We start from the raw sequence: 14031 nt of genomic DNA, 5'->3' as shown, positions 1-14031 counted from the left end.
TTCCGTCAAATTCCGGTTATCCTTAATAATCTTGTCCATCAAAATCCTGGTTGATGTATATGTGATTCTACGTATGCATCTTAGATACATCTCCTTTCGTCTGAACAACGTTCACTCATCGGTGGTTTCTTCTAATCCAACGGATCCTGGTTGAGCTTGGCTTTGTTGTTTGTTGCTAGCTGTCTGTGGTTTCTTTTTCTTTAGCTTTTGTTTTTCTATTTTTTAGTTTTGTTTTCTATTTTGTTCGGTTCATGGGTTCAACATTTTGTTGATCTTCATGAGTGATAATGTTGATCTTCTTTGGTCTCTCTCTCTCTCTCTCTCTCACACACACACACACATTCACTTTCACGTGGTACTGAACGAATCCTGTCAACTCGGTGTCTATGGAGAAGGAACACAAACCAAAACACCCCCTGATGTATAGACTCGATTTTTGTTGTCCAGAGGTGTTCAAGCAAGCACTAAAAGAATGTTTCAATGCGGGATTATCATTACCTGCGTTTTTATTATAGAGAATTTGAGTTGCCATATGCATGGACAACTCATTCAAGCTCGTCAGCCATAATCCCATTTTGGCGAATTGGGGATGACAGAAAATCTCTTTGAAAAAATCTAGTCTTCCAAGCACACCATAATTTAAATTCTCAAGAGAGGAATAACTATCGGTATATACAGACAGACCGCTCAAGCCTTGGAAGTATTTTATCCTCATGTGGTAGCCAGAACCTTGGTGAACTCGAACTTTCACCAGCTTTAGAAGCTCTTTGGCTCAATTCCCTGACAAAGCCCACCTTTGCTCCTCTCTAAGCCTTGGAAATTACATTTACATATGATCAAGATAACATGCTTATTCACACCTTACATATTTGTCACATTATTAATTTGAAAGTCGTTTTTTTTTAAGGGGTGTTTGTTTCGTGCCCTTTCCTATGAAAGAGGCTCTCTTTTCTAAGAAATAGAGCCTCTTTTTCCGAAGTGATAAAACAAACATGTCCATGAGAAATATGTGGTAAGAGACCCACATAATAAATGCAAAAAAGCAACTTTCCTGTCAAAACGAGTTCATACCACACTCTTATGGAGAAGCACTTTCCCTCCAAAGTAGTCCTTTCAAAGGAAAAAGGATTTCCTTAGGTGGGAGTGTAACAAACGCCCTGCTACTTCCTTTTCAGTTACGATAGTGCATGACCTAACCATCCAGCTACCACATACGACCCCACAACGTGTCTTATTTTCGAAACTATGTTACACACATGGTTGATCTTAGATTCATGTATCGAGGAAATGTGTCAAGCTTGATAATAACAAAAAGAATAGATACATAAACTATCACCCATTTAGAGGGAGAGAGGGAGGTCATGATTGTTATATCCAACCTTTTGTTCTTATCAAAAGTCCTGGATTAATGACCACACACACTTTTTTTTTGCCATTTTTCATGTTTAGCTTTATATATATATTTTCATTTGAAAGCTATGATTCTCTCCATAATGGTTCATACTTCCTTCTATACTTGGTCAACGGCCTGTTCAGTATTAGACAAATTTCATGATGGAAGCCAATCGCTTCAGACAAGGGAGAAAAAATTTATAATTCCTTCCCTCTCTCTTTCCTTTACGCGTTTCTTCATGCTGACCCCATCCTCTACCAGAAATATAGCTGGACTGCATGACAAGCCACTTGAATGGAACCAATTCCAGAAGCAACTCCAAACGTCAACCTCTGTTCCCATTGTTGAACAGAGCTGCTTAACAAACTTGTCTTTTGCAAAGACATACAACCATTTTCAATACAGACGTCACTTTCGCCAATCACATATTTGCTCCAATTGAAATCAAGAACAAATGTAAAAAAATTAAATAAGATAACTAAGAGAACAGATAGGCCATACCTACCAGTCATTTGTAACGAGGCATCCAATAATTTCCTCATACAAATACAACTTTCCTTTTAATTTAACTGATAAGGCCTGTTCAAATATGTGAAGAAAACTTTGCATGCAGTCGGCTGAAATGAACTGAATTTAGGTTCGTTATGTGAAGACCAGTAACAAAGGATATGACCAGGCTGCAGCCTTGAATGTCTGTTTTACCCCAAATGCAGCTTCTTGTACATAATTGTATGCAAAACAGCAAAGAATACATAAACAATGCTCTTGTTTGTTATGACCATATCTAGCATATCTATATTTCTGTTGTACACTGAAATTCTTTTCAGCATCCTGGAATTCACCGCCTAGAGAGTGTAGACGTTTGTAGACTGTTCAATCTTGGCACCACAGACAGGGCAACCCCAATTTTTTGTTTTGATTTCATCCAAACATGCCATGCGACCAGCCAAGTGACCATGAGGAAGGCATGCACCCTCTATTGGAGCTTGCCAGCAAATCACACATGCAGGTGAACCATCACCATCAGCTTCGGTTGGATGTTCAGAAGGCATTCCCAAGTCAACAGGGCTGAAATCAATAGATAGGTAGTGAATTGGTCTATCCTCAGGAACAGGCGATGATGAAGGGCCCAAAGAAGCCATCACTGGAAATCTCAACAGGAGATATTATTGGGCCATTGACTGCTGAAGCAGATAGAGGACTGTCACCATTGATTTTTGAAGATGGGAGCTCATCTGCAATAGGCTTTTGCAAACTGTTGAATCCCCAATCATTATGGCTAGGATTTGAAGGAGAATTTGCCCAATTATTAGCATTAATTGCTTCTATGCTCTGATGGATGACAGGAAAAGTGGGCAGCAACTCGTCCATGGCTGACTAGATTGAACCATTAATGGCCATGGCTAACTCAAGATCCTCTATAGAAAATGGAACTGAAGGTGCTGGAGGATTCAAACACTGCAAAGGGAGAGAAAGGGAGTGGAATTCTGTTATATCCCTCAAACAAAATATCCTTTAAGTCAAATCCATAGAAGTGCACCATCAAATGTAACAAAGTCTAGCACTATGACACAACACATAGGGATCATTCTGATTGCAGTGAACACGTCATAGAAACATGAAACCATAGCTACCAGAAGCACCCCTGTAAGGGGGAAGTTGCCTTTCCCCAGAAGCACGCTTCCAAAGCGGGAAGCCCCACGCTTCTCCCAAAAGGGGCAAGCGTGGGGACAACTCGTTTCCCATTTGCGGGAAACACACTTCCCACCCATTTCTCAAATCATTTCGCTCTTGTTTCCCACTCACTTCCCCATTGTTTTGCCCTCGCTTTTCCCTTGTTTTTGGTGATTTTGGTGTTTTTCATGTTGATATTTATTATTTTCGCTTCCCACTGGCTTCCCCTCACTTCCCCCTCATTTCTCACTTGTTTCCATCGCGTTTTCTTTTTTGCTTCTCACACACTTCCACAATTGCTTCCAAAATGAATCCCGCTTTCCACTTCACACTACTTTTTAACACTTCCCTGCTTCCACTTCACCCATCGCTTCCCATATCCATTTCACTTCCTGGTAACTATGCATGAAACAATTTGTACTTTATGCACACAAACAAGCAAAGCATGTGCATGTTAACATTGATTGATCCCTATGCAATTCCTCTACAAGCTCCATAAAGCCTCTAAAGTTGCTCTGTTACCTCGTCTGCAGATAAGAGCTTGAACTTTATTTCTATTGATATTACACAATCAGTACAGAAGAATGTTCCATTTTCACATGCACACCTAGAATCACCAGCAATCAACAAGATATATAATGAAATATTACAGACCACCACACTGTTCTACTCGTTTAGTTGCAGCGACATTGGATTATGCATGCATATGCTCAGTCTCATCACTGAAAAGAAACCATAAATTTACTTTTCATTTGGCCAAATGTTAGAATTATTATATTTTGCCTAAAAATGAACAATGCCAACATATTTTATCAATTTATATCTGTAGCAAGGGAAAATATTTGTAAAATCAGTAGAATACAAACTCATCAACTAAAGCCACTTGTTTCCATTAAATCGATTAAGGGTAAGGTCATTAGCTGTCATATTTAAGCAATATTTTGAAATATTGAACACAAATTAGACACCATGAATGGATTCCATAATAAAATTCAGTTCCTTGTCATAGTTTATAACAGTTACCGAAAACGCCATAGTACATGGAGAAGCATGCTTCCCCAAAGCACGTTTTGGAAGCGTGAAACATGGCGCTTCCGAAACGTGCTGGGAAGCGCCAAAATTTTTTGGGAAACGCGCTTTCTATTTAGGGGAACCTCACTTCCCCTTATTCTTTCATTTTTTTTGTGTTTTTATTTTTATTTTTCTTTCTTTTTTTTCTTTTTTCGCTTCCCCCTCGCTTCCAGTTTGCTTCCTAGGTCGCTTCCGAGATGATTCATCTTGGTTCGCTTCTAAGTCTTTTCACTTCCTAAAATTTTGGAAGTGCCTCGCTTCCCACTTCTACTTCCTGAATTGCTTCCCGCTCCCGCTTCCCTTACTGACAACTCTCGTTTATAACTACAAAGTTTTGTTCCTCTAAAAAAAAAACTAAAGTTTTGTTCATAGTGTTAATTTATATAGCCAATGTACATTATATATATATATATATGTTAAAATATGATGTATATTTATATATATATATAGATTATGACACATATACATATATATGATATATATATGTCTACGTGTCTATCTATATATACAAATATATATATATTTATTTTGTAAAACCTGACAGGGGTATTTCTGTCATTTCACCTGTACACGCATATCATTGATATGCTTTTTCTTTTCTTTCTTTTTTTCCTTTATTCTTTTTCCTTTTTATTTTTTAGTTTTTCCTTTTAATCATTTGAGAGGGGTCCACATAGAGTCATTGGACCCCTCCAACGGTCATAAATATGATCGTTGGAGGGGCTCCAACGACTCTATGGGAGCCCCTCCTTGGGTCCCTTGCTGTGTATAAATAAGGGGCACAGCCCCATGTATTTCCTAAGCTTCTTGTGAAGCATTCTATGAAGTGAAGAATATTTTTTTACCTCTTTTTGTGCTTGACCACTTTTGTGGTTTATTTTGCCCCTTTTGTGGCCTCTTGTGTATGTGCGTGCTTCCGTGCTTTCGCTTGAAGACTTTGCCCTTTTCATTAGGCACTTCATTACATGGTATCAGAGCTTGGTTAAGAAGGCTTCATCGGATTCTACCTTGACAAGTAATACCTCTCCTCTCTCTTGTCTTATTAATTTGTTTCTCTAAATGGCCAACAAAGATGCAAAAATCGATCTCTCATTCAAATTGGATGGGACCAATTACCGCATGTGGGCCGCCGCTATGGAAAATAATCTCAAAGGTAAAAAGCTTTGGGGTTACGTATGTGGAACCATTCCGGAACCACAATTGAAGTTAACTAAATATGAAGGAATTGAGGAAAAAGCTTTGAATGAAGAAGAAAAGGAAAAGGCTATTATTGATTATTCTTCTAAAATGGAAGATTGAGAAAGTGAACATGCTAAAATCTTAGCATGGTTCATGAATAATGTCGAGTTGAAGATTTGTGCAAACCTTGCAAAATTCAAAAAGGCTAATGAAGCATGGTTTTTTATGAAAGGCATGTACACCCAAAGAGACCTTGCTAGGCATTTTTTTCTACAAGAAAAGGTAAGAGCTACCAAGCAAGGTGATATGAGCATTAGGGACTACTATAGTGCCTTATTCTCGTTATGGGATGAACTTGTGCATGAAACACCTCTGACTTTTGAGTCTGACTGATAACTGCATTAAACTTTAGTTCTAAAAGGTGTGAATGTTAACATTGTTGGAAGCTAGATGCTACTACAACATGCATTCAGGAAGGCGAACTTCAAAGCCACTAGTGGAGCTTGGAGTGATTAGAGTAGAATTAGTTGGGAAGAAGTAACATGATATATACCAGGCCAATAAGCATTTAGGTTAGCGCCAAGTTCGAAAAGACTCTTAACATCGAATAGTTACCCGCTAGTGCATGCCAGAATAAGAGTTCTTCTTTCTTTGTTGGCCCACTGCATGAAAATATAGCATTTTGCGCTAATTATAGTGTATGACACAAAACATAAAAGCCAGAGTGATGATCTGGCCCAAGGAAAAACATTCAACTATTTGAAAAGAGAAAGAAAGAACCAGAATAGATGGTGAAGGTTCTATTCCTAAGACGAAAAGATTTCATCATGAAAAAGGAAATTCCCAACAAATAGCAATTTAGGACTTTCTTGTTACGGTCACCAACTCACACAGAAACAATAAAAACAACACAAATAGCAAGAGTAGCAACAAGTGTTGCAGAAGAAAGAAACAATCAACATGGGGCTGAGAAAAGCTGCTGGAAATTTTAGAAGGTTAGAAAAGAAGCGAGAACTTCTAGCTTATGACATAACTTACAGGTATCACAACCTACAAGTAGAACGCGATAGTGAGGCACTGGGTGTTTTAGGACACCGTACTTTAGGGAGAATGATAGCATCCCATCTCTAGAAATAAAACAATGCCCAAGTTGAAAGTAGGAGGAGTTTAAAACCAAGCTCCCATGGATTGCTATGACAGCAAAGGTTACCTTTTTCTTTCTTTTTTTCTTCTAGTTCCTACTTCCTCCATGGAATGGATCATTGTCAAGAGCTTCTCCCATGTCAAACATATGTGGAAAAGGCGGAATGAAAAGAAATAAAGAAGATGAAGCCAAGAAGCTCAGAAATTCTCAAAAATCGCCTTTCAATCATGCAGAACATAATGCCGAAAAACCTGTTCCTTGAATACCTATCAATGTAAACCTAAAAATTGGACAACCCACAAATTCCCACCTTTTGTAAAATCTAACACTAAATTGAAGAACCATCAAATCATTTAAAACATAAATTATATCCAATTACCCAACAAAGCCCTTGGTATTCAACTATGATACAACTATCCTATTAAATCATAAGCAAACGCCAATTTCAAGAAATCCATGATATCTGCTTCAGCTGATCCATAAAACACCACAAATGAAATACTCAACCAAAAAATTACAGATTTTTTTCGCACAGAAAGGCAAACAGAGATTCAAGGAAAGGTGAACGGGAGAACAAAAAATGCCGAAAAAGTACGGGAACTTACCTCCTGGCTAGCACTATCTCGAAGAAGGGATCGGATGGCGCCCATGTTTCCGATCTCCGCTTGCTGATCCAACAATTCATGTTTGGATGGCTGAGCTCCTATCTGAAGAAGAAGAGAAGAAGAAGTAATCCGTCTAAACAATTCTTGCCAAACACGAGAAATCCATGGCGTAGAAGGAAACCGTAGGAGAGCGCCAGGATTCCATGGATTATGCGTCTGAGAATGCAGAATCCCGGGTGGAGGAAAACGGAATTGTGGAAAAAATTCGATTCAGAAAAAGAGAGAAGTTAGGATTCAAATAAAAGCGAAGGGGGAAATTCTCAAATTTCCGAGAAGTTCAAAATTTTCTTATTTCCATAGGAGGAGAGAATTCGGACAATAATTTCCAGGGAGTTTCGACGTGAAAACCCTGTTTGGATGGGACAAAACAAAAAAAAAGGAATTTCGGGTCCTGAACCAAATCCAACCCATATTATTAGATCCAAGTAGTATGCATTGAAATCCCAATTACTTTAAAACTGCTTGGATCTATTCAAATCAGTGTCGGAATGGGATAAACAGATATAGTCGGATCCAGGTCAAAATCAAGACTAACACGAGCTGTTTTACCTTTTAATTACATGAAAATCAATAGATTTTTTTATTTTCAACAAATCAATACCACAGAGTCCCGGATCATAACCAGATCCAGAACTGGTCTATGGAATCCGAGTTGAATATGTATCCAGAACCAGACCCATTCTTCAAATGCCAGGTGCAGTCACGGGGGTTTCGGTAGGAGATTGGTTTCTCCCAAGCTCATCTTGGGTTGGTCAGAGACCTTGATTATAACCAGATCCAGGACTATCTTATGTAATCCAATTTGAATATGGATCCATAACTAAACTCATTCTTCAAATGTCCATTTATTTTTTTTGGATAATCCAAGGGAACCCCTCCCCCAAATCACCGACTGCACATTGGCTGGCCTCCAGTTGGTTCCAGTCTGTAAAACCCTTGAGCTCCTTCCAGCCCACCGAAAAATACACGTAGTTTTGACCTTGCGGCAAGGGATGCCACCAATGGATTTCGAACTTGTGTTTTTAGTTTTTGTTAGCATCATGTGGCCTGCACTTGACAAGGAGATTGCAGCATCGATCACATGTACCTTACCTGCTTCACAATGACCACATGAATTCGTTTCCAAGCAGTTATACAAATATAAACCCAATTAACCGAACTTATAAATGGGCATGCATTACTGTCCATCCAATAGCACATGAAACAAGTCCTTAGATCTAATCAAGTCATTTCATTTTTTTTTTCGGAGAAAGGGACCCAGGATCAAAGACCTAGCACTGTCCTGGCAGCATAAAACTCCATGGGCTTACCACCCTTTACCCACAGAGAGTCGCCAAGCTTCAGCTTGCGCAAGCAGTGACGCCCATGAGATTTGAACCTGGACTGCCTGCTTAGCAGCCTAGGCCCCACTAAACTCTTTGGGGCTAAGTGCACGTCCTTTGCTGCAAAGCTTGAGCCAAATGGGAAACTATCACCAATTAGCAGGAAAGACTGAACTCGTGAAGTTTTATATTGTGAACGCCAGTCTAAGCATGCATTCTAAGTAATAACAATGGTGTCCCCAAAGGGGTAGCATTGTTGTAATGGGTCTCAGCTGTCAGACAGGCAGTCCAGGTTCGATTCCCGCAGGCACTATATCCCTCTTGCGTAAGCCACAGCCCGGCATAGGCCCATGGGGGTGAGGGTACTACTACTAGCCCGGACATTTGTTCACTATTTAAGTCATATTCGGGCTCATGAATTTTCACGGCCACCTTTGCGGTAGCCCAGTCCACAGCCACAAAGACTCCGCACACCTGACTAGGTGGGTTAGCTTAAGGTGTTCAAGTTAAAGAAGATAAATGAGTTTGATACTTAGTGTGTCCTTTGCCACAAGGTTGAAGACAGCAGGAAACAACCCCCTTCAACTCGTCAGTTTGAGTCGGGTCCAAAATATAGACCCATAGTAAAAACAGTCCGAGTCTTGGTTATTGTAAATAAAGACCCAAACCTCAACGGACCTAACTTGATTATGTACCCGGACCCAAACGGGTCTCCATATTTTAAAATTGAAGGGATCGGGGAGTTCGCTTTGTACCCGGATTGATTATACACCCGACCCGACTATATACCTAAACCGATCCATACCCAAACCTGCGTCATACTTGTTTATCTGAAAGTTTCTATTTGGTAAATATTATATATTCAATTAAACATTTAAAGATGTTGATAAACTTGAAATTAATATGCATTGCTTTTTAGTGATCTAAACTTTAATTCATTTTTGCATATATTTTTATTGCCCTATTATGGTAGAAATTGTTGAGTTGAAGTGAATCCTAGAATAATACTCAAGAACTCATTGAATTTGATACATTTTGAATATTATATATCATTATTTTTTTTTAACTTAAAATGTTTGGTTGGTGTGGATATGTTTTTTTTTATATTCAAATTTTGACATTATTTAAAATAGTTATTAAGCTTCTATTTTGTTAGTATGTAATATTCTTAATAAACATCTCATTTCATTAATTTATATATTTTTATTTGGTGGATGATTAGGTCTAGAATACCAATAATATTAAGACTCGAGTTAAAACCCAAACCCATTAACCTATATGGGTCTACTTTCTTTTCATTGATAATCAGACCCGAATCAAAATGAGTCTATTAAATATCCAACTCGATTATATCTAAACCCATTAACCCATATGAGTCCACAATCTCTAGTTGTACTTGAATTTGAATTAGATTGTGTCAGGTTTGAATCTTACTTTTAGACTCGATTTAAAATCGGGTTTGATAAGACCTTACCCGAATGGTTACAACCCTAAGCATGTCGTTGGTGACACAAGTGGACACTCTCACATAGACACTGTCACGTACAAACAATATTTTAATGTTATTTTATGTCTTATTATTTTAAGATTTTATTTTAATAGTGTCCACTTGTCCTTGTGACATAGATAGTAAAGATGAAGTTTTACCAAGATTGGGCCAACCGTACCCTACATCTTGATTGACTCAGCCAGGTCAAAGTCTATCTAATTTATTGGGCACTGTGTCTTGCCAAGTCATCAATGGCTATTTTTAAACAGACCCTAATCTTGTGACCCCCAAATCTCCAATTAAGGTTTCCTTGTATGCTTTGTCCACGCTGGCATGATTCCCATCCTTCTTTACGCCAGATCATCATAGGAGTTAGCCCATTATAACTCCACCACGTGGCAAAAATCGAGGCCCCCATATGACTTAAGATTAACCATCCAACGGCCCAAGTTTGAAACCTCCCACTATGGCGTCACCTTCTTGTTCTATGAAATTCGACCGTTGCTTAGCGGCAAGAAGAAGCCTTCGTGTGCGCAACCCACGCACCCCCTCTCCTCCACAGCACCAGAAGTCCCATTTTCCGGCCGAAAGAATTCGTGGGCACAGTGGAATTCGATAGGAGATTCCGGAAATGACATTCGTGGAGGAAGAGACCATGACAGAGCGTGCCGCTGCTGGAGAACACCGAGCCAGTTTTTGGGATCTCAAACCGTCCGAGAAGAAAGCTTTGATCGATCTGAAATCCCAGATTGAGGAAGCTGCAGCCCAAGCTTCTGGCGAGGCTGCCGACATCGAAAGGGGCGAAGAACTCAGGGATGCTTGTCTTTGGGGTGTACCAATTCTACCAAGCAAAGGGAATGGGGGCACTGATGTGATACTGTTGAAGTTTTTAAGAGCAAGAGAATTTAAAGTCAATGATGCATTTGAGATGATAAATAAGACCATAAGGTGGAGGGAAGAAATCAAAATCGATGAGATTTTGCAGAAAGATTTTGGGCCCGGTCTCGATTGTGTAGCATATATTGGTGGGGAGGACAGAGCAGGGCACCCTGTTTGTTACAACACCTATGGGGCGTTTCTAGACAGAGAGCTCTATGGGAAGAATTTTGGGTCAGAAGAGAAATGTGAAAGGTTCCTTAGCTGGAAGTTTCAGTTCATGGAGAAGAGCATCAAAACGCTGAGTTTTAAATATGGGGAGGTGGATTCTTTTGTTCACATCATTGATTTGAAAAATTCAGCAGGGTTATGCAAGAAGGGGATCAGAATGGCCACCAGGAAAGCAATCTCGCTCTTGCAGGACAACTACCCGGAATTTGTCGCTAAAAATGTATGTCATTCTTCAAAATCTCTTATATCGATGGGTGTCATTTTGATTATTAAATACCGCTGCAGTAGCCCCCGCAGGGCCGCCCGGTTGGTTAGGGCGAGCATTGGGATGTCCGAATGCACTGGATGTCACTAGGGTGATTCTCTCTATGATCAAACCTGTGACAGGTATGGAGCAATACTATCCCAGGCTTTACAACTATAGAGTCGAGCCAGTTAGGCCTGAATCTGACAACCTCTTTGCTTAACAATGAAGGCATAGGAAAAGTACCATTGATCTGTATCTAGCATTTTCTCGAGAAGCAGATTAAACACAAAGTTCATCATTGGAACCACAATTCATGACCCCATTTAGACTGTCAGATTCTCCGAATTGAAGATTCAGATGAGTTCAAGTCTAGCTCTATTGAGAACAGACTCATGAACACTCAATCTAAGCCACCTGCGCATGGGGCTGAGTTTGGAATCAGATTTGATAAAATAATCTTAAATTGATGTGCATTCTTAGACACCGAATTAAACTGCATATCCATTCCATTATTGGTGACATTTTTGACAATTCAAGTGCAGATCTTCATCAATGTTCCATTATGGTACTATGTGTTCATAGCTGTGCTGTCGCCGTTCCTGACGCAGAGAACTAAGAACAAATTCATATTTGCTCGGCCTGCTGCAGTTACAGAGACCCTTATCAAGTCAGGCTCCTCTACTCTTTGTATTTATATGTCCCCTGGCTTATTTTTTTATGAAACTTAAAAGGTTTTACTTTCACGTTTCATTAAGGTACATTGCACCAGAAAACATCCCTGTTCACTATGGTGGGCTGAAGAGGGAGAATGATGAAGAGTTCCAAATTGAGAATGGAGAAACTTCAGACATGTTTGTTTATGCAGGATCTTGGGAGTCTGTAGAAGTTTCAGTCGCTGAGGTATGCACACATACAGTGTATACGTGCATGCACACACACACACACACAAGGCAGACACCATTCTCATTGCTGGAATAATTGATTGAATATTAGACCTCAAATATAATATTGGCATGAACAGGCAGGAGTTACCATAGTATGGGACATAACCGTGGTGGGTTGGGATGTGAACTACAAGGAAGAATTCGTTCCAAATGATGAGTGCTCCTACACCATTCTCATCCATAAGGAGAAGAAGATGCCATCACAGCAAGAGACTCGCAGGAACTTCTTTCACATCTCAGAGCCGGGAAAGCTGGTGCTCACCATACAAAACTACTCCTTCAAAAAGAAGAGAATCATTTATAGATACAAAACCAAGCCCACCATCTTCCCCCTCCATCAAACACAATAAATTCAAGTTGCTCTCATATTTTCTACTAGTGTGGACATGTATGAAATAAATTCTCTGTTTCTAATCATTATATAATAGTGGAATTTGTGAAGGAAAGACGAAATAGTTGCCATTCTTTCCTCTGTATGTTCATGAACCGATCAATGACACATTCTAAGCGTTTACCCTGAAGTGGTAAAAATAATTCAAGATCAATGTGGTTCTGTTGAGGATGTTTACAGATCTGTTTTTGGTTGTATGCACATATGATGTTGGTAGTAGCGGAATGGCTCTTTGTTTATCATGACACTCTTGGGTTTGGGGACAAAAGTAATGAGAAGTGACATGAAAGATTGCAATGCTATCGAAGATGTAAGCTAACCTATACATTTATGAGACAACATAAATCATAAAGCCATCTCCATGTAATTGAGATAAAGCATGATAATGATAATGATAATGATAATGATGGTGGTGGTGATAAGTCTGTTCGGGAAGCTGAATCAAACACGTAGGAGTGAGCACTTTTCTTCTACATTGATGACGAGAACCAGCAATACAATCCTTGTATTTTGGGGGACATTTGGGAAAATGTTGCATGATATGAATCATATGATATCGTTCACTGGGGGCAAATATGACAGCTGCTGCCTGCATGTCTTCTTTCAGAGGACTCCTTGTTGATGATGACACTGTTTGGGAAAATTCAGCAAACTTGGTTAGTGACCTCGGGATTTTCTCATCCATGGAATGTCATTTTTAGATGCAGTTGGTAAAACAATACTTTTGTAATTTGCTGCTTCTCCAAAGAAGAAAAGAATGAAAAAGTTTTGCACTTCTACTATACATACCAAAGATTATTGGTAAGCAGGAAATTCTTTCTTGGGTATTGCAGCTCGGTCTGAATTGGTGACTCATAGAACAGAGTATAGGCTTGCTACATCTGATCCAACACAGAAGGTGGTTAGCAAGTACCAAGTAAGAAAATAAATCTGACAAGCATCAAAACCTTTTATTTCATCAGAATAAACATCCTATGATCGCGTCGCCTAATGGATACGGTGCTCGCCTCCGGAGCGGGAGTTTGTGGGTTCGAATCCCATCGTGATCCTCCGCTTCTTTCTCGCCAGATGATATCACATTTATTAATCTTTAATTTGTGTTAGCCTTGTTGCTATGAAGAGATGGGAAAAGAAAAATTTCTATCCAAATAAAACAACCGAAAAACTATTTAAACAACAAAAGAAAAAAGGGCAGAGGAATCATACAATCAAGCAATGTTACAATTTTCGTTCTTGGGAAAATATTTGGCGAGGAAAAATCTTGCCACATTTTGAAAACTCTGGTATTTTCTCAGAAATATTTATCATATTGGAAGAGAAATTAAGTAATACAGTCCACTCTTTTTGTGGATTCTAGATCCACAAACTCTGCGCATAAGAATGGACACCAAAAAACCAGGAGTCA

The 14031-nt window shown here is 39.3% G+C and overlaps 1 protein-coding gene across 1 annotated transcript; it reads left to right on the top strand.

Moving 5' to 3' along the window:
• The first annotated feature begins 10568 nt into the window (after nucleotides 1-10568).
• LOC149821576 (patellin-4-like) lies at nucleotides 10569-12698 on the top strand. The gene is made up of 4 exons (XM_089981356.1): nucleotides 10569-11264; nucleotides 11834-11958; nucleotides 12047-12191; nucleotides 12313-12698. Exons 1-4 carry the CDS (start codon nucleotides 10569-10571, stop codon nucleotides 12583-12585), a joined length of 1239 nt encoding a protein of 412 aa, XP_089837482.1. The 3' UTR covers nucleotides 12586-12698.
• The last annotated feature ends 1333 nt before the right edge of the window (nucleotides 12699-14031 follow it).

The sequence above is a fragment of the Nuphar pumila genome, chromosome 11, assembly GCF_984573655.1.
Source record: "Nuphar pumila chromosome 11, dmNupPumi1.hap1.1, whole genome shotgun sequence".
Lineage (NCBI taxonomy): Eukaryota > Viridiplantae > Streptophyta > Magnoliopsida > Nymphaeales > Nymphaeaceae > Nuphar > Nuphar pumila.
Note: the sequence above shows the minus strand (reverse complement) of the source record. Positions and strands in the feature narration are given on the sequence as shown.

Excerpts from the sequence above, each read along its gene's own strand:
- LOC149821576 (XM_089981356.1), top strand. The coding sequence starts at position 10,569 with ATGACATTCGTGGAGGAAGAGACCATGACAGAGCGTGCCGCTGCTGGA. Across the intron at positions 11,265-11,833 it reads CGGAATTTGTCGCTAAAAAT|ATCTTCATCAATGTTCCATT; the intron begins GTATGTCATTCT and ends ATTCAAGTGCAG. Across the intron at positions 12,192-12,312 it reads TAGAAGTTTCAGTCGCTGAG|GCAGGAGTTACCATAGTATG; the intron begins GTATGCACACAT and ends TGGCATGAACAG.